Source organism: Cygnus olor, chromosome 3, assembly GCF_009769625.2.
Source record: "Cygnus olor isolate bCygOlo1 chromosome 3, bCygOlo1.pri.v2, whole genome shotgun sequence".
NCBI lineage: Eukaryota > Metazoa > Chordata > Aves > Anseriformes > Anatidae > Cygnus > Cygnus olor.
Window position 1 is genome coordinate 103,251,158 of NC_049171.1, and position 22,587 is coordinate 103,273,744.

The following is a 22,587-nucleotide window of genomic DNA, read 5'->3' on the forward strand; positions in this document are numbered from 1 at the left end:
AGTGCTGCAGTGGGTTAAGTTCATGACCTAATTTATGAATGTTAGATACAGCCAAGGTCAGCAGCAACCAGTCGGGCTGGGACATGCAGAAGACACCTGTGGGCATGAGCAAACGTGGCAGCAAACCTGGAGAAAAGCCAGCAGGTGTAGTTCTCCTGGCTGTTGGACCATGAACAACGTGTAGCACGTGCCATCCTGTACACCATGATGTCTTGTTTCCACCTTCAGTTCTTCTTCAGTCCAGCCCATGTAATAGCAACATCACTGAGGAAAGCGTTCATGAGAGCACCTCTTGGGCTTGGAGGTGTTCGGCTCAGGGCCAGTGACCTGAAAAACAGACGAGGATTCCACTGTCCTCCCTAAACAAGAACCCCAAACAAAACAATCCACTTCAAATACAAGGATTTTAGATAAATACAGGCTTGTCAAGGGTTAGCTTTGGTGTGAATGTTTGATTGTAGAGATGTTCTCTGTTTACTTCACAGCCCCAATTTATTCATTCTTCATGTGTTTTGGATATATAGTCTACAGTTACATTTCTCCCTCTCTCTTTCTTTCATGTTCCTTTGCCTCCTTTTGTTCACCATCAAAGTTTCACAAGGTAAGTTTGTTTCTGTTGCTCTTCCTCCCTCCTCACCCTCACACCTCATGGCAGACCCCAGAAAGCACTTGTCTAGGGTGAGGAGCTTAGGTCTGGCTTGGGCAGGTGCCGCCTGCTCCCAGCCCATGTCTGGCTCTGTCTGTGGTGTCTGTGCATGTCTGCCTGTGTCTGTCTGTCCTTGTCATTCCAGCGGATGCAGGGGAACAAGAAGGGTACCGCCTCTGGCAGTAGCCTGCATCCCCATCCCAAGAGCAGATTGCTCACAAATCCCAATGCCCCTACAACAGGTGATGCCTGAGCTCTCGGAGAAACCCAGAGCACCTGCAACAGTCCCACCATGTGCCAGGTGGGAGATCCTGGTATATTGCTATAGCTGCAGGACAGACCAAGGTCAAAATGTTCCCTAGGCTGTGTCACAGGTGTTCTGGGGACATCCCCAGAGCAGGATAGGGGTGGTAGCAACCTGCTCTGGCCTCAGAGAACCTTGAGTAGGAACGTGGTCCTGGGGAGGGCCAGTGGAAGGACAGACTGTGTACATTGGTTGCCTTTTGCCTACAGCTTACTCTAAATGCAATCTTGCAATGGTTTACAGAAGTGCAATTTCAAGCAAACTTGGTTAAGTTGGTGATTTGGGGCACAAATGCTGGTTCTAGACCTGTCTGCTTTACCAAACTGCACCTCAACTCTATTGCTACACAGGCACACTAACATAAAGTTGCTTTACACAAAATACCTATTGCTATATAAGAAGCATGGTAACTTTTTGTTTTCATGTATAAACTATTTAATAGGACAAGTAAGTCTTAAGTATTTTAATAGTGTAATTTAGCACAGAAGAGGTCATCTTTTGGCTTACTTTGTTCACGTAAAGAGCGATACAAGCTCTGCCATTGCAATTGGCTTCTAGCCGGTTGCAAAACCAAGCAGCAGAACTGAACAGATTTCTGTTATATCTTAATTAAAGGCAAGGCTACACAAACAAAGTAACTGTAAGTATAACCTGTCTTGCTTGCTTCAGCTAAGGATTTACAGCATGACCCCAGCTTTCTGCTCCACATTTATTTTTTTTACTGAACAAGTTAGAGTGGTGCCATAGATAACTCCACATTACAGGGCTTCATTTTGCCTTCGCAGCTGACTCACAGTTAGAACATAAATGGAGAAGAAATCATTTTTTCCCTACAAAGTACTGTTGGAAAGATCCGAGGGTCTTTCTGTTCAGCTGCATGGCACGGGAAGCAGTGTGGTGCAGCGCTGTCTGTGCTGAGAAGTGTTAATCCGGTCCTTGCCTCCCTGTGCTCCTTTAACAGCAGGGGATCTAGGCTGCCAAGGCTGGATGCACACGTGGACATTTCCAAAGTGCAGCAAAGTTCATTTGCCAGGGCCACCTCTTAGTTCACCAGTAAGTCCCTTAAAGGTAGAGGTTGGAGCACTTGAGTGTACTCCGTGTTTAGCTTCTTTAAATTGACTTAGAACAGCCTTACGTGTGAGTTGGAAAGAAATTTTTAAAATATCAGTGTTCAAAGCATTAAATATTCTTCTGAGATATAGAATTTCAATTTTTTTTTTTTTGAAATTCAAAATATAAACTTTACAGTCTACTTACTTTATTCAAGCAAAGAAAACAATTTTAAAAAGATACCTGGTTGGAAGAGCATCACTGTCGCAGGCAGCGCAGGTAAGGACAGTTTGTTGGGATTTTTTGTTGTTGTTTATTTTTTAAAGAGGAGATCTGTCACATTACAACCTCAGCTGCTTTTACAGCAGAAGCAGGTAAATCGTCTGGTGAGGTCACTGCAACTACCTAGGAATATGTTTAAAAAAAAACCACAAAATAAAACAAAACACAACACATTTTTCTCATCACCTCGTGTCACACAAGAGCTGTGGGTGCTCTGCTATCTCCCTGGCCCCTGGTAGCTCACCCCAGCCACCACAGCTGGGGCAGCTGACAGAGCAGGGGCTTTTTTATGCCGAACAGATCCCTTGTCCCCAGTGCAGCCGGACTGCTGCTGCGCCCTGACAAAAGCACCTCTAATGCTGGTGGGCTGGAGCAAAGCAGACGGGTAATGAGGCAGACAGAGTACCCTTATGGGGATGGCCTCAGCGTACCCGTGAAGGTATGAGGTTATTAGGTTGCACTGGAGTTTGCAGACACATACCCAGCACTTTTGTAACCCCTTCCAGCAGCGAGCCTCCATTCCGGTCAGGGTTGGTGGCAGCCAGGCACTGCATGGGCAAGTGGTTACCCCCCCTGCGTGGGTCAGTGTACACCTCCTCGTACACCAGGCTTGCCAGAGCCTTGCTGAGGCTGGCAAGGGACTTCAGGAACTGAGACTAATCATGTTCCCTTCCCCTCCTCCTCACAGGCTACAAGGAGCAGGGGATCCCACAGCAGCTGTAGTGGCTGGGACAAATATGTTCAGAGAAACACGGCAAGAGATTTCCTTTGGCAGCCGTGGGCCGCGGACCTTTTCACTACCCTTTGTCTTTCTTCTTCCTTTTGTTTTGTGTTTGCCCCTGTCCACCTGCCCATCCAGCGGAGCGGAGGTGCAGAACAGCAGAAGGAGACTTGCACTGAGTGAGGAGCAGAGATGGGGCAAATGCAGCGTGCATTGGGACCAGCCCCAGCCAGTGTGCGGTGGGTGGTCGAGGAGGAGGAAAAGGAGTGTGCCGAGAGGAGGAAACCCCCTGGTGAAGGTGGCTCCTGGGCAGGCAGCGGAGCTGGGAGAGTGGGGAATGGGAGATACTGCTCTCTCTGTCCTCCCAGCAGGAAGTGGTCAGAGACTTTTTGCCTCCTATTATACGTTTTTGCCTCCTGTTACACATTTTTGCCTCCTGTTACATTAAAGAAAACCAGCTGTGAACATCAAATGCCAAGGAGCTATCAATAGACAAATGTACAGCCTGTAAAAGCAACAAGCATTACTTTTTTCCCTTCTGAGAGCCCGTTCTTGACTGCTTGGTGGCAGCAGAGGGCTCAGCCCAGCTTCCTCAGCTGTGTACCTTTGAAGCTCTATCATTGCAGATGTCTTGAGAAATGTGCTTGCTGTAAATTGTATTTTACTCTTAAACTGAATTGGGCTGTCCTCTACTTCGATCCGCTGGCTCCACGCAAGCACCAGACCTCCCACTGGCCCCGGGAAGCTCCTACCAGCGGGAGACGGGGATCCCCTGCACCCTGTGTGCTGCCGGCGTGGCAGTGGGACAAGCCCTGCGCTGCCAAAAACCTCCAGTGTAAAGACTTCTCCTCCCCTTCCCCTGGAAGGAACCTGCTGTCAGTCTCTCCTCGGTTTGGACATGGATCCCTGCGCAGCGTGTCCTGCAGGACCAGTCGATGGAGCATCTCCGCTCTGCTCCCCAGGGGTAAGTGCCTGACGCTTGAGGATTGTGCCCTGGTGCTACTCAGGCACTAGGTGGTGGTTGTGGCCAAGGCACAGAGCTGCATGCTCACGGTGTGACTGCAGAGCTGCAGCTGCTGTCTGGGTCCTTTGTTCCTGGCTGCCTTTTTGGCAGGGTGAGAGGGGCTGTGTTGGGGCAGGTAGGACCTGCTGGGAGCCCTTTGGGAAAAGAAGGGGGGAAGTGGGAGGCAGGAGAGAGAGTGTGTGTGTGTGTCTGTCTGTGCGTCCTTAGCAAAAAGAAATCCCATTGCCTTCACCAGGATGTATCCAAGCAGACACCTGAGTTGCTCCTCAGCTGTCATTTCTGCAGGGAGGCAGCATGCAGCATGCATCCCCTGCTGTGCAAGGGTCCGGCCTCTCACAGCACGACCGCTGGCTTTGGAAAGCACATTTCAAAGCACACTGGTGTGCTTGCAGCGCAGACCCTGTCACTTAGGATAACTTTTTTTCTGGAAAGGGAGCCTCGAAGTGAAACAGCAGAGAGTGCACTGAGCATACGTGCTTCCTCCTCTGACCGCCTGCACAGCAGAGAGGACAGAAACCCCAAAATGCTGGGTGCAGTGAAAGGTACACCAGGTGTACACCAGGACAGCCCTGCTAGAGTAAGGATGCACATCTGTAACATGTACAGCTCACTCAGTATTTACTGAGACAGACTTCAGCCAAGCCAGTGTAACTTGCACCCTTTGTGTGTGTACAGAAGCGAGCTGGGGCACAAGTGCAGCGTGCCTGAGTCCACACACACAAACGCATGCACAACTGCCTTGGCATCACTGAACACATCCTCTGGTGCCTGTGGTCTCTGGAAGACATGGCTTTGGCTCTTGGGCAGAGAGAACTGCAAAAATAACCCAGGGGAGTTTCTGCTGGGCTCATGCGTGGCACATGGTTGCGCTGCTGTGCTGGACAGCCTCAAACAGCTATTTCTAACTATCCCATGTTAAAATGGGTGAGCTGAACCCCAGTTTTTCAGCTGCTCCACAGAAAGCAAAGGTTCGTAACATGGTGCAGACAGAAAAGCCTCTCATTTTCAATTTTTAGAGGAAAACTATGAAAAAACACCATCTTCTAGAGCAAGTTAAACCACATAGCATAGGCAGGAATCAAGTGAGTTTCTTGGGAGGACAGGTGCCAGCTGGTGCTTCTTGTTAACCTAGGGCTGGGTGTGCTCAAGGTGAAAGGCAGCATGATTGTCACACCATGACATGGTGACAGGTTGCACGACAGCAGCACTTCGGAAATCCCAGCCCGATTCACAAGAGGTGGATTGCACTAGGAAAGGTTAAATCTGGGGACAACCTGCATTAAAGACAAGAGATGAGTTCCTTGGGATTACCCTGGTGTTAAAAAGCAAACAGACAAAGCCTTCAGGTGCAGAAGCCCTTCTCAAGTTCTGAACCAGGAGAAGCAGATAACTAGCTAAATGTCATCTAGGAAGAATGTGTTTTGGTACATGAGGACTGATAGACTTGTGTGTTTGGTGCTGTCTGTCTGTGCACTGTAGTGAGGATGGGAAGATTCAGTTAGCCAGGGGAATGCTTGCATGAGCATGCTCAACTCCTCGGGACTGCTGCACACTCTGGAGAACACCACTTGGATTATTTTTTTCCTCATTTTTAACCTTGCTGTCAAATCAGTGAAGTCGATCAAGCGACCAATGCGCAACTCCAGAGGTGCTGAGGTCTGCCAGATGGACACCAAGGCCAAAGGGTCCTATTTCTGCCTGTGAGAGGGATCAATTTTAATAAACAGCCAGATTTCCGCCCCCTACTACGGGACAGGAGCAGCTTTACAGATTTGCCACTCTCCCAACTACCTTAGAGAGAGAGCACTGGACTAAATTACCAACCAACTGCTGCAAAAACAATGAGGAACGCTGCTTTTTCCAGTAGCCCTTCCCTGGAGAGACATTTCTGTGACACCACTGGATGGATGGAGGATGTTTTTCCCCTCTCCCAAGAGACTAGACCTCTGTCCAGGGATGGATCGAGCAGAGCCCAGACCCCTGACACTGCTCCCAAGGAGCCCACAGCGGGGATGCCAGCAGCCAGAAGCAGGGGGCCCACAGTTTTCACTGGTGAGAAGACCAATGCAGTGAAAGCCCAGATAGAAGTGCTGATTTGAAGCTCTCCCTCCTGAGCAATGCTTTTATTATTATTATTATTTGTTATTATTATTATTTTTAGGGCCGGGTGAATCATCCAGCACCTTCCCACCTCCTCTGCCACAGGTGCAGGCGCTTCCCTGGTGCATGCGGCGTGCTCGCTCCTGCCTGCAGGAACAGGACCATCCCAGCCACCCCTCCTCACCGGTCACATCAGCTAACGCTTTCAGGGCTTCCACCAAAACATTCCTCCTCTTCCACCTGGTAAATATTCCCTCCCTTCACGTTTTTGGTACAGCAAATACCAAAAGGCTGTAACTGCAGGCCCTGCACATGATCCAGCTGCTGACCTGGACTGAGGCGCACTGGGACAGCTCAATATCATCCCTCGCTTTATGAGTACAAATGCTTTAGGTGCAAGTGTTACAGCTACAGAGCGACAGCAGGTTACGAAGAATAAATGCAACTGCTTTACCGCCATCAGCCAGCAACAAACTATCTTCTGTTGCTCTTTCTTGACTGGGAAAACTAGGTTTCTCAAAAAGGGCTTTAATGAAATAGTTCCTTGGTACTTTGAACTTAGCCAGGCTGAAAAAAGCTGATTTACTGCTTGCTGGAAAGCACTTCCAGGTGGGAACCAAACCAAATGTGCTTTTGAAGTTCGTGGTGAGTCATAAAGTAGTTTCACTCTGAGTGAGCCGAACCATTTCAATGTTCATAGATTTGTTGGTGTTGCCAGTTCTGTACTTACCATGAAAAAGGTGCTGTGAAAAATGGTCCCTGCCGTCCGCGCTCCTGCCTGACCGGCAGAGCTGCCTGCAGAGGCTCAGCACCTCCTGGCCGTGGCAGCATGATGGGTGATCCCAGCACTTCCTAGAAACTTTGCCATATTAACACTGGACACCTCCTGCTGTCCTCAGTCAGTGTTTTTGCTAGGAAATGGTCTGGCATGCAAGGACACCACAGCAGGCGTTATGGGTACATGACATGTGGGTACGTGTGTGTGCGCCACCGCATCCCACACTGCCAAGAAATCCGCATGTTCCTCTCCATGTGCATCACTTAATTTATTAAAGACCTTTCAGTTATGCTGGAAATTGCCCTTTGTCATAGTCTCTCCATGATGCATGAGGTGTTATGCAGAGCTCCACGTTTGGGAAGCCCATGCATGAAAACCCATAATGCCATTACTCTCCAGGGGCTGCTTTATCCCATCCTGGTATTTCCTCCTCACCATTTGGGGATGAACCACGCACATGCTAAGCCATCAGGGTGTCCTTATACCCTGCCACTGTGCAGCACTGCAGGGGAAATGCACAGGGCTTTGTCCCACAAATACACTTAAAACAGAAAAAATTCGACCTAAACTACATCCTCTACACGTCAACACCAAGACTTCTTTGATGCTTTTAGTCCAGGCACAAGAGGAGCCATTAATACAGCCAGACCTGATGTTCCTTCCCATCCAAAGGAGCGGCTTCTCCCATGTGCTCACTGGTGCTGCATCCCTTTATTTTCCAGCTGGCATTTCTCCATGTTCATGCACACAGGGCACTTTCAGGCAGTTCTGGAATTGGGTTTCCCAGCTGGAACACAGCGTTTCAACCCCTCCTGCACGCCCAACCTGCTGTACCACACCAGGTGACGGTGCCACTAGCTACACAGGGATTAGCCCACACCACCCACCAGCTGTTCTTCCTCACCCACAGACCAGGATGGTCGGGGCTAAAAATCAGTCCCGCCTCACCCAGAGGGCAGCAGCACCCTAGTGAAAGGGGAGTTGGTGCCCACATGCACCATCTTCTCCCCACATGGGGACAGTGCTGGTGTCCCGACGTTCATTCAGCCTGTTTCATTTCCATGCTGGAGCCCAAACTGACCCAACCATGACAGTCATGGAGGAGCGCTCGTGAGCCTGCCAGTGTTGCCAACTGTTTGGTTGTGACTTGCTGTGTTTTGATACTGTGGATTATTATTATTTTTTAAGTTAAATATATTCTATTGCTGTACAACTGGAATGAAATACAGTCTTTTTACACAGAAAAATCCATCAGCCCCACATTGAAGGGAGACTTTTCTCTTTCCACCCACTAAGCAGACGGGTGAGAACCTCCAGCAATGCCCACACTCCCTGAGAGGGGAGGCAGGGGCCAGGACAGTTTGCAAAGGAAAACACATGGATGTGGGCTGCAAACCCAGCAGGAGTGCCTCAGTGCCCCAAACTTAGTTTTGCATTAAATGTACATTAAGCAGGCCCCAAGAGGGAGTTCAAATGTGGTAGGCAGAGCATCCCCACACTAAATGATGGTTATCACCAAGTTTCTAGTTCTGCACTGAGACAGCACACCTGCTCAGTCTGCTCTAATGCAGGGGATGCACAGGAGCTGCAAGCCAGACTTACAGACGGGCACACATCGACACTATCGGCAGTACACCTTCCGACAGGAGCTGAAATTTGGGTAGGAAACCAGCTTTCCTGTTGTGCATTTACAGAGCAGCTGGGTCAGCAAAGCCCAAAGCCACAGTGCTCTGTGCTGAAGCCCTGCTGCAGATAGGAATGGGTGTTTGACAGTTGCATGTCCAAACACGACCCAAAAGATGCTTTTTTATGGGAAAGTGAGCATTCCCATGTGTTTGTTACAACAGTGCTAAAAGAAAGTCAAGAGTAGAGCAGGAGCATCCGTGTCACTGGGGAAACCCAGGGGCACCTGATGGGGGGTGAGCAAGCCCCACACCCAGCTGTGACAAAGGACATGGGTAAAGACCAAAATTGTAACCAATGCACACAAGGCCACCTTCTTCCATGAGGATCATCCATGCAGAGCAAGCTGAGGATATTTGCTTAGCAGCAAAAAGCACTTTATTTTTCAGAGCTGCCACTCTTTTGCTAATGTTAATTTTACGTTATGTTAATCCAAAGAAGGATGGTTTGCAGCAACTCATCTCTGCTCCAGAAAATATTAATTTTATATATATATATATATATATATATATATATATAAATAAAAGGCTGCACAGCTGTTTTTATTCCTTCTGAACCTCCCAGGGTCACTCAGGCCTGCACTGGTGATCTACCTATCACCAACCAGCATGTGAATTTTGGGAACTTTGCTTCATTGCCTGGTGCTTACACACGAGCCATCCCCTTGGCTGCTCAGAGATGCTATGCTCCACTGCAGCACTGGTGCAGCACACTTCCCCTTCCAAACAACATTGCTCTAACCCTTGCAGATGTCACGGGCTGATTTATTTATATATTTTGGAAAAAAAAAAGTGCATGAGAAAGGAGGGCCTCTGAATTCCCATGTGGACTGTGCACTTAAGTCCCAAAGTTAGCATCCAGCATGGCAGGACGCAAGACACTCCCAAAGCAGAGCATGTACTGATGTGGTAAGGGACAAGTAGAAGCTGTCCCAGGAGGAAGAGGGTGGGGGGGGATTTGGGTGGTGTGGTATCACCCATGTTTGCAAGTCTCAGGCAGCCAAGAACACGACTGGGTCTGTCCGTGTTTGGTGGTAATACTGTGCACATGGCTCTTGGGGGAAAACAAAAACATGATTTTCTCCTTCAAGTGCTCCTCATTTCTGCTCCCAAGTGTAAACCAAACCCAAATCCTTCCTCACTGTGCTCCAGTGTCTCGCTGGGAAGCAACTCTTGCGGAGGGCCAGAAGCACAGGAGCTGCAGCTCCCCATTCCCAGCCCCACCACAGGACTGGGCTGGTCCCCTGGGCATGCTTCTTACACTGCTTGTGGGGGCAAAGCATTACTGTGGGTGTAAAGCCACGTTGGGAAAAGCATAAACTAAACTGGCATATACCACAGCTGGGCTCTGCTCACCTTCCCATTGACAGCCTTAAAAAAAAAAAAAATCCTAATCACAAAAAATAGGGAAAAAAAATATATCGTTTTAAGGCTGAGGAAGAGAACACAGAACAGACCCAAGGGGACAAGGGGCTGCCAGCAGGCGGTGGGAGCCGGCCCCACGCCGGGCAGCGAAGCCGGGCCTCCCCTGGAGCCGGGCACTGCGGGGCCTGCTGCCCGCCCGGCGCCTGCAGGCGGCCCAGCGCCGGGGCAACGCCGCCCCCCGCCGGCCTCGGGCGGCAGCGCCCAGCGGGGCCTCCCCCCGCCCCGCCCCGCTGCTGCCGCTCCCGGCACGGCCGCTCGGGGGCGGGCACGGGCCGAGCCCGGCAGGGCCTCCCCGGAGCGCCTCCAGAAAGGGCCGCGCCTCACGGGGCGGGGAGGCGGGCTCGTGTGGTAGGGCCGAGCCTGGGCACGGCTCGGCGTGGGGGTTAAAAACAGCACCTGTCCTCTCAACAGAGCCCAAAGGGTGCGCAGCCCCCTCCCCACACGCACCAGCGGGACATCAGCACGGCTCGTTTCCAAAACGACGGCACCCTGCCTGCAGCCCACACGTCCCTCTTGCTCCTGCCTTCCCCCAGCAAATAAACCATGCCCACGGAGATCGGAGCTGAACGGCTCACCTGCAGGGATGAGCAAGGGCTCGCCAGGACTGGGCTTGCTGCAGCACACACAGGAGGAAAAGCCTATTTTTGCCAGCACTAATCCCAGCAGCATTTCATCTAGGTACAAATGTAGGTTTGCCTACTTCCTAATACCTTCATTTATAGCCAGCAGCCATAAGGTGGCAACAACTGAGGTAATTTATCTGAATCATCATTGCTTGGGCTTCATAATCCCCTCCAGACATCTCATGTGGATGGGGCTCGGCAGCACAGCTGCCCTGCATCACCCATCGTGAGGCCCAAACACATCTCCAGGTGCTCCCCCACAGCCCCCAACACCAGTACCACCAGTACCACCACCACCACCGTGCACAGCCTCAGCCACCATCATGCAGCACAGCTGAGCCTGACCCAAAAGTCACAACACGCCCAGTGCTCCCAGGAAAAACTTAAAGGAGGCTCATTCTTGCAAGTGCTAGATAATTAAGAGGATAATTAGTAGAAACTATACAACCTGAGCAGAGTGCTCTGTACCACATGGCCCTGTGGTAGGTGCTCAGAGGCTTCATGGTGTAAGTATCTACAGCAGCATCTAAAATTTGCTTTGTTGCATCAATGTAAATGCTGACCTCTCTGGTGTGAACTGAGTTTGTTGAACATTTTGGTTATTAATCCCTGATGTGGCAGGGAGCCTGGAGAGGGTGGTTTTGCTTTGGACGCAGCAAAGCAGGTGGCAGGGTGCTTGCTGTGGCATGTGCTGTGTGGTGCTTGAAGACACAGCTTGGTGTGAAAAGCTGCCCGTTTCCAAACTACGCGTAAACTTTGGTACTGCCCGACTACAGCACTCAGTTGTGACAGGTTTCTTGCCCTGACCTTTTCCCTTCCCTTATCTACCACAATGTCATGGTATTTCCTTCAGTAGTAGGTGAGAACAGATCTGAGGATCTCATTATTTATATTCTAGCTTTGCATTTTAAGGGGCGGCTTGGTGAGTTTTGGAGGCCCTTTTGGAAATCTTTGCTGTCCCCTTCAGCAAGACAGGACTCTCAGTGGCCTCCATGACCTGGAGTTAGTAAGTAAAACACCAGATATTGGCAGTGATGCTGCAAGAGTGTGAAAGATAGGAAACACAGACTTCTTTCTTGCAGCCCGTGAGGAAACTGCTGAGTGAAGTCATAGCAGTGCCAGTTCTGTAGTACTACAAGCTATTTTTCATAGCAAGAGGTTCCCAGTCTTTAAGCAAAGTTTTGCTTTGGGAGGACCATGGAGAAGCCATGGGTTGCCCCAAGGCTGCTGCAAGCTGTGCCACAAACAGAACCAACGACAGAAGGATGCTTCCCATATGCCTTTATTTGGAAAGTTACAGGAGTTTTTTTTACAGGCACTGTGCATTGGTGTTTCAGACCAGTTTAGATTTTTCTCCATGTTACCCAATGACTGAAAGGGAAGGTGGGAGCTGGGAAAATACCTCACAGCAACTGTTCCAGCCTCCAGAAAGGCATAAGACAGCTGGGAGAAACAGTCTGCTTCTTCTGAAGCCACAAAGTGAGGAATCTATTTTATAAAGTCTTAAAAAATAATATATATATATATATATATATAAGAGCACAAAGCTAAAGTACAGCAATAACTGGTACATATCTAGGCATATCGCTTCAAACCTTTTCTCCAAAGATGGAAAAGGGATGGTTTAAAAACTAAAAACACAGTTTAAAAAAAAGGGGGGGGGATTCCATGCATTAAGTTTTAGTGTTCTGTGCAATTAAAATGGGATGAAAATAAATATAACATATAAAAAAAATCCAACCTTTTCCATGACACTAATGGAACAGAAGCAAGTCTGTAAGGCACTTCCATAAGGGCTAGTCTAGAAAGCCTGGTGAAAAGCTGCAACAATGCAACCATTTACAATGGCATCATATGAGCTAAAGACATTTGTCTGCTGAGACATGAGCTGAGAAAAACCTTGGGGAGTTTAATCCTTGGGAAAGAGGCTGGGGCACAGCTGCTGGTGGCTCGACAGCCCAATCTTCCTTATTGCTGCCAGAAGACAACCCTCAGCAGGGGAGTGGTACTCAGCAGATGATGGTAGAGGGGCTCTCAAGCATCACTGCTGGGAGTGAGATGAGCCAGGGGCTGGGGCTCGAGCAGGTGCAGGGTTTCTGGCTGCAGCTTGGTTCTGCCGGCCCATCAATAGCTGACCTTTAGAGAGCCAGTGCTGATGTGAGCAAGCTGCTTAGTTCAAATGTTCCAGGAAGTTAAAAAATAGCCTCCACCCTGAATAGAGAACTGGTTGTTTTCACAGGACTCGAAGCAGGGAGGCCAAACACAGGCTGGGAAGCTAGCGACTGAGAGTAGCGACAGAGCCAGCAAGCAGTGCAAGATAAAGGGAAGGCACAGGAACGCCTTGCCTCCCCCCCTCTGCTTTGCCATGCGAGTCTAATGTGGCACCTTGAATGCTGCTTGTCTGCCATAGCTCCCACCTGCTGGGAAGCACTGGGCAAGAAACTGGCACTGGTACAAATAAATGATGGAGGTGCTCCAGGTGGGAGGGTGGTTCTGGGCCAGGAGCAGGCATTGGCAGCACAACCCTTAATGCATGTAAAAAAGGAATGACCAACCTGGATGTCTACCTTACATCTTGTAGTCATCCATTATAAGCTGTTTTTCTCCCTGCCAGCCCTGCCCAAAGCCTTTATTCACTGTGGAAGGTCAGCGATGCCAACTAGGGAGGTGGATCACCAGTAAGGAGCTCATGGCATTACCCACCAAGCCAGTGCAGCCAAGGTGGGTGACATGGGGGGGCAGCACCCGGCCGTGGGAGATACCTGTACCCAACCGCTTGGCCCTGCAGCGAGAGCAAAACCCTCACCCTCCCATGTGACTCAAAAATAATGGAGGAACCGCCACAGGATTAATGGAATGTCTCCGACACAAAGAGAAAAACTCAAGTCTGCAATTCTAGTGACTCTTACTTACTCAGCAAAGACAGTTCCCAGGGCAAAAGGTGCTGGCAAAGGCAACTAAAGGATATCAGCCCCAGTATCCTCCACCATCTTCAAGCCTTGCTCATCCACCCTGGGTACTAAAGGGTCCCACGCATGGCCAGAGGTGTTTTGGAGATGAAGCTGCTGAACCCAGCACAGGCAGAGGCTCCTTCCTCCACCACAGCCCTGTTCCAGGCAGCACTTCAGGGCCCCAGCTGCAGCAACCCCTGACCCACAGTGTCTCCATGGCCACCCAGGGAGAAAGGTTCCCTTAAAACCATGCTGCATGAGACAAAAGCATGGTAGGGAAAACGTGTATTTGCCTAACCAACCCCTCCCCGGCTGCTCCAGCACAACCATGCTACTGACTCTGTGAAGCCAAGGTTTCAAGTTCAGGAGTTGTTCTGGAAGGTTAGCTCTGTATTTACATGTGGAATTAAAAAAACAAAACAACACAACAAAACCACCTTAAATAGGGAGAGAATAGCTTTAAAATTGGAAGGGCAAGGGTTGGAAAGTGTCTTGTAGTGCAGTTCAGAAGAGTCAGTTGGGAACAGGTTGGGGGTAGTGGCAGAGTCGGACGCATGGCTTTAATGCGAGTCCTCATTTTGGGACAACTCTGTCAGGATCTGGATGAGATTGTCCAGTCCCCAGAGGTAGCCATCCTCTCTGTTCCCTTCCACCCAGGGCACGTTGTGCTGGAGAACTTGTCCCTCCGGCAGCGGGGTGGTTTTCCCAAAGTCAATCATCCAGACTTTGGCTTGTTCCTTTTTGTCGTGAATGAAGAGGAGGGAGCTCCCAATTACCTGCAGAGACAAGAGGCAGTTAGTTCTGCACTTGCTTCACATCAAACCCAGCTCTGACACCTCACCTACAGCTGCGTTTGCAAGAGATTATGCCGAGATTTTGCATGAGCAAAAGCAAGATCAGTGCTTTGCCAGCAGTGTTTGCCCATGCAAATCAGGTGTTCAGACCGGCTGATTTATTCATACAATTCCCTGCTTCTGGCAGAAGAAAAAGGTCAGCAAAACACAGGCATGAAAGGTACAGATGTAGTTTCAGAAACTGAGTCAAGGTTCCTGGGGAAGGAGTGAGATGAACCTCAGCCTCCTGACCGAAGATTTTCCAAGGTCGGCTCTTGATGGCTGGTTAGCACCACTCACACCCACCAACTCTACAGGCATCACTGTAGGAACAGGTAAGCTCCAAGGATGAGGTACTTGCAAACTGCTGCCCGAAACACCATGCATTAGCACCCAGATCCCCCCCTAGAATATCCTGGCTTTTACAGTGCTCTGCACACGTTATGGAGGTGAACAGACACAAGTTTCATCTTCCATGAATTTCTTCTGCTACACCTGCTTTGGAGGGCTCACTCTTACTTTGATTGGCCTTCCAGAAAATCCAGCAACAAGCCCCAGGAAAGCCTGCAGGTACGTTCATTTGTGAAGGCGAAGCACATCGTCTGGATGTGCACAGATTTGGTGGGCTATGAGCTCGCTTGCTCTTGTGTCACATACGGGGACTTCAGGTGAGCAAAGCACAATGGCCTCAGCACACATGCCATGGCGTGCACACAACTGGAAACACCTCATGCGCCACAACCTGGGCAGCCAAGAGGAGGAGCACAGCTCTGGGGACATCCCGCTGGCGTCAGCCCTTCAAGGCAGCAGCACTGAGTGCTACCAGGGACTCCCATGTCCGTACTGTCACTGGGGTTTGCCTTTAGACAAGGGTTTTAAGCTGGATGTGTGCTGTTTGCGAAAGTTATTATGTATTCACATTTTCAAGGAGACTTCCTCCTCCTCCAGTGCATTGGGAAAATCTCCAAGTTCCAGCAACATGCATTATTTCCCAGAAATGCTTATCTTCAGCTCTTCTCCTCCTAAGCTCTTAGAGCTCTCTCTTGGCCGGGATACAGCATTTTAAGGAAAAGCCTTTTGCTGACGTTCTTTGCTTGCCTGGCCTGAGTCACCAAATTCTCTTGCAGCTACTTAGAGGAGCCCCAGCCCACAAGGGGAGACGTGAAGGGCTTGGCAGCCCTCCTGCTATGTTTCATCTTGAAGTTTGGTGGAAAGTCAAAGCCTCTTCTTTATATTTTTTAAGGATTGGAAACTCCTTTCAAAACCTCTTTGAAAAGGCTGTTTTGTTTCTGTGTTTTCAAATGAACTCTTTGGCACTTCACTTCAGGGAGCATTTTGTTTCTGTCATTGAACTGACCCAAAACACTCAGCTGTGACATTTCCCTGGGTTTTCCCATTGCCCTACAGGCACTGCTGTGGGGAGGCATGTATCAAGGTCCATCAGAGGGACAGCACAGCTCTGCCTCGGGGCAGGGGGAGCAGTGACTCCCAGACACGTTGAGCTAGGCATTATTCCTCCTAGGCTCCCTTGCCCGTATGACAACATGTGCCAAGGAAATGCGCTCTGCAGTTTGCCGGGTAGATGAAATATCAAACACTCTTTGTCAATGATAAATCAGTAAAATGATTTAATTAAATAACACAACCTTACGTTTCTTGTTGAAATGTCCCAAACCGTAGCACTTCCTCTCTGTTTTCCCACCAGAACTGAACTATCACTGTAGAAAATTTTGTTTTGTGTACACTCGTTTCTGGAGGAAAGTCCTTCCAAGGAAAGCGTCCTGCTCATGGTGCCCCAGCCAGCCAAGTGAAGACAGTTTGGGGATTATCTGAAACTTGTGGCTAAGACAAAGCCTTGTTTGAAGGCATGGAGAAACTGGCAGCCAAATGATACCTGACCTGTGCATTCAGGCAGGAATTTCTCCTGAGAAGACCTCTACTTTTAAAGTAGGATTTTTTTTCTAGTCATATAAAACCATAAGCAGATTGAATTCCTTCAACATCACTTCTAATCTGTATGAACATTGGTTTCCATTAGATTTGAGCCCATGTCAGATGCATGAACATCATTTCAGTCATCTGCTGTATTAGATAAACAGGTATGGAAATATAGACATAAGAATAAATTTGAAACTGTAGAAATTTACAGCCTCTGAATTTGACTCCTCCTCCTTGAACAAGCTGGGGTTAAAGCAGTCAGATCTACCTACATGGCACCTGAGGAAGGGAATGTGAGCGTTACCTCATGGCACTTGAAGAACGGGGATGTCTCCAGGGTGGCACGGATCCCCTTCAACCGGATCAGGTAGCTGTTCTGAAACCACAAAGGCAAACAAACCATCAGTGCTGACCGTGTGCTTGTTACAAGCAGCCCTGCAAACTGCTGAAAGGCACTAAAGGTTCCTCAGAGCCCCTTTGGTAATTCATCTCTGAGGCACAGACAGAAGGACGAGGCACAGCACGTGCACAGCAGGTATCCTGGCAATGTAACACAATTAAATTGTTCACACCGTGACTGCCTGAGGACACCTGGGGTCGCTGCATTGCGATGGCTTGGCCAAGGAGTCCAGAGACTGCGTGTGACGGTGTGAGAGCTCCCAGCTCTCTGCAGATAAAACACAGCCAGGCAGCTTAATTTGCAGATCCAAGAGTAATCCCTGGGTAACTACTGTCAAAGCAAATTTGAAAGAGGCAGTGCCAAGGGCTACCCCATCTGCAGCCCTTCATTTGTAGGCTTTAGATAGTGCAACTTAAAATAAAGCCCTTTGTCAGTCGGATATTTGACACAGCCTGTATGAATTGTTTACAGCTCATATTCTCCTGGCAGCGCAGCACAACTTGGGAAATGCCAGCTGTGGCATGCCCATGAGAAGGGCACCTGGCGCACGTATGGAGATGCCTTGGCCTCTCTTCCTGATGGAATAAGCTTGGGGCAGCCTGCTCTGCCGGGGCAGGAGTCTCTGGTACCTGCTGTGTCAAATCCAAGGCTAAAAAGGAGGCTCGGAGGCTGCCATCAGTCCTAGGGGTGATGGGGCAGAGCCTCTGCAACAGGTTTTGTGGCTGAGCCCTCAGTGGACTTGGACCTGATGGGTGCTGCTGCAGTGAATGCGTCCTCTCCCAGCTCTCCTCTCCTCACCCTCACAACAGAATGGTGTTTCTCTCTGCCATTTTTCTTTTAAGAGAGCTTCCTTGGGCTGCAGAGTAGCCTCTGTGGGAGAAGCCCTCTCGCTGCAGCTCCCACAGAAGCCCCTGCTCACCAAAACGTTGTGGTTTCCCCTGGTGAACTCCCTGAAGGCTTCCGTGACTTGTTCCTTTGTCCGCGTCTTCTTGAAGTCCCGATTCACAGTGCCATCCTCTTTCTAGGAAAGAAGGGAGAGCCGTGAGAGGGACAGGGAGAGAAGGAACCAGGAGAAAAAACTGGTGTGTCAGAAGTCATGCATGTCCCCATGTGGGGTGCGACCAGCCTCTTTGGTAGCTGAAGGACCTGTCTGTGGGGGGTTAGCAGAGGCAGCAACTCTCTGCCTTGCACGTCCCAAACCATCCCGTGGCTCTGTTGCATTGCCACAAGGCAAAAGGCAAGTCTCCACCATCAGGCACTTGCTGAAAACACTGCCAACATGGACAGGCTACCTTTCATGGACCTGGTGCTTTCACAGACCTTTCACTGAACGGCCTTGAGCTCTCCTCTGCCTCCTCCACAGAGGCAGATTTGTGCATGGTCCACTGCAGGGACAGCACCCAGCCCCGACCCAGAGGCTCCTGGCTGAACCTGCCCTCTCAGCCCCTCTGTAGCCACTTGCCATTTCCCCGGTACCCCGAGGCTCTGATTTTCACATCAGTGCCTTTCATTGTCTGGAGCCGGCTGCCGGTTGGACAGGCAGGGCTGGCTTCCTGGAGACAGGGGCTATTTTAAACAACACACGCTCAGTGCTCACAGGTCTGTTTCCAGAGCTCTGTCCCACTGCTCTGGACAGCTTGTTTGCACACAATGGAGTGAAGGGGCAGAGGCCAAGAAGACATCCTGTGGGCTGGGTAAGATGAAGTAAGGATGAAGAAGTGGAGCAGAGGCCAGGGAAGGAAGACAGCACAATCAGCCACCTGTCCTGGAGACTGATGTGCCCTGGTGGGACACGGAGACCCCTCCAGGGAAGTGACCCTGGCTAGGGGTGGCTCCTGGCCGTTGGCCTGGTGGCAGTGCCGGTCCAGCTGGGGGCACGCAGGGCGCACAGGCTGTGAAGAGCTGGGCACGGCAAGTCCAGCAGCAACCTGAAACCTGCTGTGCAGCTCAGGATGAGCCACACCGCACACATTCAACTTCCAGCTTGCATTTCGTGTGAGCTCTAACAAAGGCGGTATCAAAACCAGCACGTGAATGGTCTCCAAGGAAGCGCTTTGCTTGCACAGGGTGCAGCCGATACACCTAGCTTCAAACCACCCTGGAATGAACTTGACCACCTTCTGCCCCTGCACTAGCTCTGCCGTAGGGTAAAAAAGCAAAGCTAACATCTGACAGAGGCAGATGACCTTCTCGCTGTAGACCTCCCTGCTGTAGCAGCCATCCTGGGCATGGACAAAGCAGAGCCAGGCTCTCACCACACGTTTTTAGCTGCAGCCACACGTGTAGGACTCACCAAGTATGTACAGGGGAGGTGCACTGCACTGCTATGTGTCTGTCATGGGGCGGTTCAGAAACCAACCCACCCCCTCCTGAGGGGGTCCGAGGCCCGTGGGGGTGGGCTTCCACAAAACAGAAGCGTGAGGGGGGCTGAAAAGGGCTATTGGCACCTGCCTCAGCTGGCCCCTGCCCAGCCAGCAGGTCCAGTTGGTGCTGGTGTCACTGGGACAGGGCTAGGGCTGTCTGCCTGCCCCGGCACCACTGGCCAAGGGGCTCGCAAGCTGCCCGTCTGGGGAGAAGTCAGGAAAGGGCGGTCAGGACTGGTTACAAGACCCCACAAATATCTCAGACCCAGAAATATCTCTGCAGCAATATCCCACCATGGCCTTGCGGTGGGAAATGGTGAACAACTCTCAGGTCAGAGCAGAAACTTCAAGATTTTTTATTTTTTTTTTTTTCAGTGAGCAACTCTCCAGAGAGCTCGATCTGGGTCAAGAGGGACCCTTTGTACTACTTTTAACACGGTGACTTTGTTAATAGTTGCTGTTTATAACATTTTCGAGCTGCTCCAGAAAGTTAAGTGTCATTAACTCCTTCTGCAGAGGCGAATTCCCATTTTGAAGAGGAAGAGCCATCATCTCAAGGCTACCTGGGAAGTGAGAGCTCAACCAATGAAGGCTCCTTGTCCCTGTTCCCATCCCTGTCCCTATCCTCCTTCCCAGCCCCGCTCTGTCCCCAGGCTGTGGCTGCTCCCTTCCTCCTCCTGCCTCTCCTCCCAGCCCATGCACCCAGGACGGATCCTGCCCTTTCTGTGAGCACCCAGCTACTTTCATGGGAACCTGTCCTCTTCCATCAGCCTCAGGCTGTCAGCGAGGGGCAGAACAGGTTCACCCCTGCTTTTCCCAACGTTGTATCCTCAGCAGGAAAGGAAGCATGGAGAGCCTTGTCATTAAATGACACTTCCCTGAAGTTTCCCGAGGGCTCAGAAGCAGCCTCAGGACCCCAAAACAGGTCAGATGCAGCGATGCAACTCAGCTCTCCTGGTTCTGCAGCCCTGCTGGAGAAACGCCAGCCCTAAACCAGCCTGAACAACTAATGCTTTAGCTTAGGGGAACATAATCCAGAAGCCGAGGGACTTAAGTAGAATTATAGTAATTAGAGCCTTGATCACATTAGTCAGTGCCAAGCAGCAGTGGCAGAGTTACTCCTGGAGGCCAGCACTTCTCAGTTCTTCAATTAGAGGGCTGCCTAACCGCTTTGAAAAAATCCACTGCCCACATCACATAGCAGCTCACTTACACTTGGCTAAAGCAGGGGTGCAACTCACACCCCTCAGTCATGGCTTTTATTTCCCTCCACAGCATTTTCTGGCCTGTGTGAGAACAGGATTTTTTTTTTTTTTTTCCATTTCAAGTGCTTTGCATGTGACCTGATTTTGCTGTAAAGCCCATGAAATGCACCTAAACCACAGAAGCACCACTAGAGGCCAAGGATATATCAAGTTGGACTATAAATAGACAGATATTCTTGATTATAGCATGAAAACAGGGAGAAGAAAGAGTGCACGTGAGCTTTGCTCCAAACTGGCACACTCTTATTTTATATAGCCACAATTTTATAAGATGCACCAGTAATAAGAACTAGGTGAAGGGCTGGCTGGAGCAGCTCACAGCATGCTTGTGGGTGCCTGCAGCAGAAAAGGGACTTTGGGAGGGCTGCGGATGGTGGCAAAGAGCTGTAAGAGCAGGGAAATGCCTTGACCCACCGCAGAAAGATACTTCGGGGAGCGTGACCAGCATGGCCATGAAATGAAAGAAGTGCCTTCCTCCCTACGTGCAACGCATCCCATTGGGCTTCCAGCAGGCTGGGAACTCATCCCACACAACTGGATGGATGGATCCCTTCCCATCAGTGCTTTGGTATGCAAGTAATCAGAAGTAGCAGCTCTGAACGACTCCTCCTGCTGTGTTCTAACATCTGCATTTGTTTGCTTTTTGACTAGAGAGGTCAAGGGGAAGGCTACCAGGAAAATCCCCCAAATCTGGCCCCGAGCCACCTCTTGGGCCCCATCAGAGACTCAGCCATCCCAGGCACGACTTGACTGAGCCAACACCTTGCCACATGCTGAAACTCTTACCTCAAACCCAGTATTACTTTTAACTCAGTGTCTGGCTACGAGAAGGCACGTGCCATTGCTAAATTCCATGCAAACCTTCCATCACTAACACAAATGCGCTCAGTTACAGACCTACCTCTGTTCAGATGCCATTCCGGATACCTTTCTCACTGCAAAGACTGTTGCTGATCTCTGCCACTCATCAGGACAGAAACCCTGGGCAGACTCATCTAACAGACACCCAGAAGCATCCCAACAGGTATCCCCAGAAATGTGCGTGTCAGCTCAGAGCAATGGCATTGCCCAGCTGCTGTGCTCTTTGCAGAGTGCTCAGGCAAAACTGAGAGAGATAGCCTGAACATAGATAACACTCAGGTGCTGAATTTTTCTGAACGTGGGATGTAAATACAGCCTTGTCACCAGCTAAACTCCCACCTCCAGCCAGAGACAGGCACAGGCCAGCATACACTCAGGCTGGGAACTTGGATTAATGGCTCAGGCTGGCAGCACGTTGGTATTGAAAGCAAACAACTAATTTGAACCTTCCGGTTGGAGCACTGCACTTTGCATTTTGTGGTCAGGGAAATCAACTAAGGAGCGGATTTAACAAGATTGTGGCTAAAACTGTCACCTTCCACCGATGCCCTCGGCTCGGCTGTGCTCTCAGAAGAGCAGTGCAGCCCTCAGCCAGGTGCCTGCTGAGGGATCAGGATACCCTGAGGTGACAGGATCTTGCCATCAGCCCACTCTGCGTGTGGTAACGGAGAGCTGCCAGCAGCTCCTCCTCCTGCTCTGCGCTCCTGGAGCGCCCTCACCTTTATCCCCTCGATCCTGAAGCCCAGCGTGGCGGTTGAACTGATGGTCTCCCTCCACTGCATGTAGCGGGGCTTGGTTACTGCCCGCAGCACGTTCTCCTCCTCCGTGGGAGCGTCAGGGTCCACCTCGATCATCTTCTGGTACATGTCCTTCCTCAGGCTCGGCTTCTTTCGGGCCTTTATCAGCTCCTCCTCCAAGTACGTTCTGCAAGGAGATGGGGGAAATTAGCAGAGCCACAGGGGCCGATGGCTGGGAGACCACTGAGCCACACCAAGGCTATGATGATCTTTAAAAGCCCCTTGAACCCAAACCATTCCATGATCCTATGATCCATCTTTCACCCTAGGTGCTGTGGTGGTTTTACCTTGCTGGGCAGCTGAACTCCACCACAGCTGCTCTCTCACTGTCCTTCCTCAGAAGAGGAGGAGAAGAAGAAAAGGAAAGAAACAACTCACAGGTTGAGATAATGGTAATTTAATTAAAGGAAAAATAATTAGTAAGGGAAAACTATTAGTAATTAAGTAATAATACTAAAGGGGAAGGGGGAAAGGGGAAAAACCACAAAGAAAACCCAAGCAAAAGCCACGTGGAAGCACAGAGGAAAGAAATGACTCCCTACTT

The 22,587-nt window shown here is 50.3% G+C and overlaps 2 protein-coding genes and 1 long non-coding RNA gene across 7 annotated transcripts in view; 2 read left to right on the forward strand and 1 right to left on the reverse strand.

Moving 5' to 3' along the window:
• The window catches only part of STUM (stum, mechanosensory transduction mediator homolog), a 38,886-nt gene extending 31,431 nt beyond the window's left edge, over window positions 1-7,455 (forward strand). For 2 of the 5 annotated variants that reach the window (XR_005817996.1, XR_005817999.1), the window contains 3 exons: window positions 593-2,003; window positions 2,971-3,967; window positions 6,189-7,455. Coding sequence is in view for 1 of the 5 variants with exons in the window: in XM_040550634.1 (XP_040406568.1) it covers window positions 593-601; window positions 2,971-3,005 (44 nt within the window). In the remaining 4 variants the exon portion in view is untranslated. The remainder of the gene's footprint in view (window positions 1-592; window positions 2,004-2,970; window positions 3,968-6,188) is intronic. The other 3 variants (XR_005817997.1, XM_040550634.1, XR_005817998.1) reach the window with 2 other exon arrangements.
• Window positions 7,456-10,324: 2,869 nt separating this feature from the next.
• LOC121066862 lies at window positions 10,325-12,352 on the forward strand. The gene is made up of 2 exons (XR_005818000.1): window positions 10,325-10,690; window positions 11,534-12,352. It is a non-coding gene; the product is annotated as an uncharacterized LOC121066862 (long non-coding RNA).
• The window catches only part of ITPKB (inositol-trisphosphate 3-kinase B), a 59,796-nt gene continuing 49,108 nt past the window's right edge, over window positions 11,900-22,587 (reverse strand). Inside the window, exons 5-8 of the mRNA XM_040550633.1 lie at window positions 21,966-22,170; window positions 17,677-17,778; window positions 16,662-16,733; window positions 11,900-14,362 (exon numbers count right to left, since the gene is read on the reverse strand). Coding sequence (XP_040406567.1) covers window positions 14,147-14,362; window positions 16,662-16,733; window positions 17,677-17,778; window positions 21,966-22,170 — 595 coding nt within the window. The 3' untranslated portion in view covers window positions 11,900-14,146. The remainder of the gene's footprint in view (window positions 14,363-16,661; window positions 16,734-17,676; window positions 17,779-21,965; window positions 22,171-22,587) is intronic.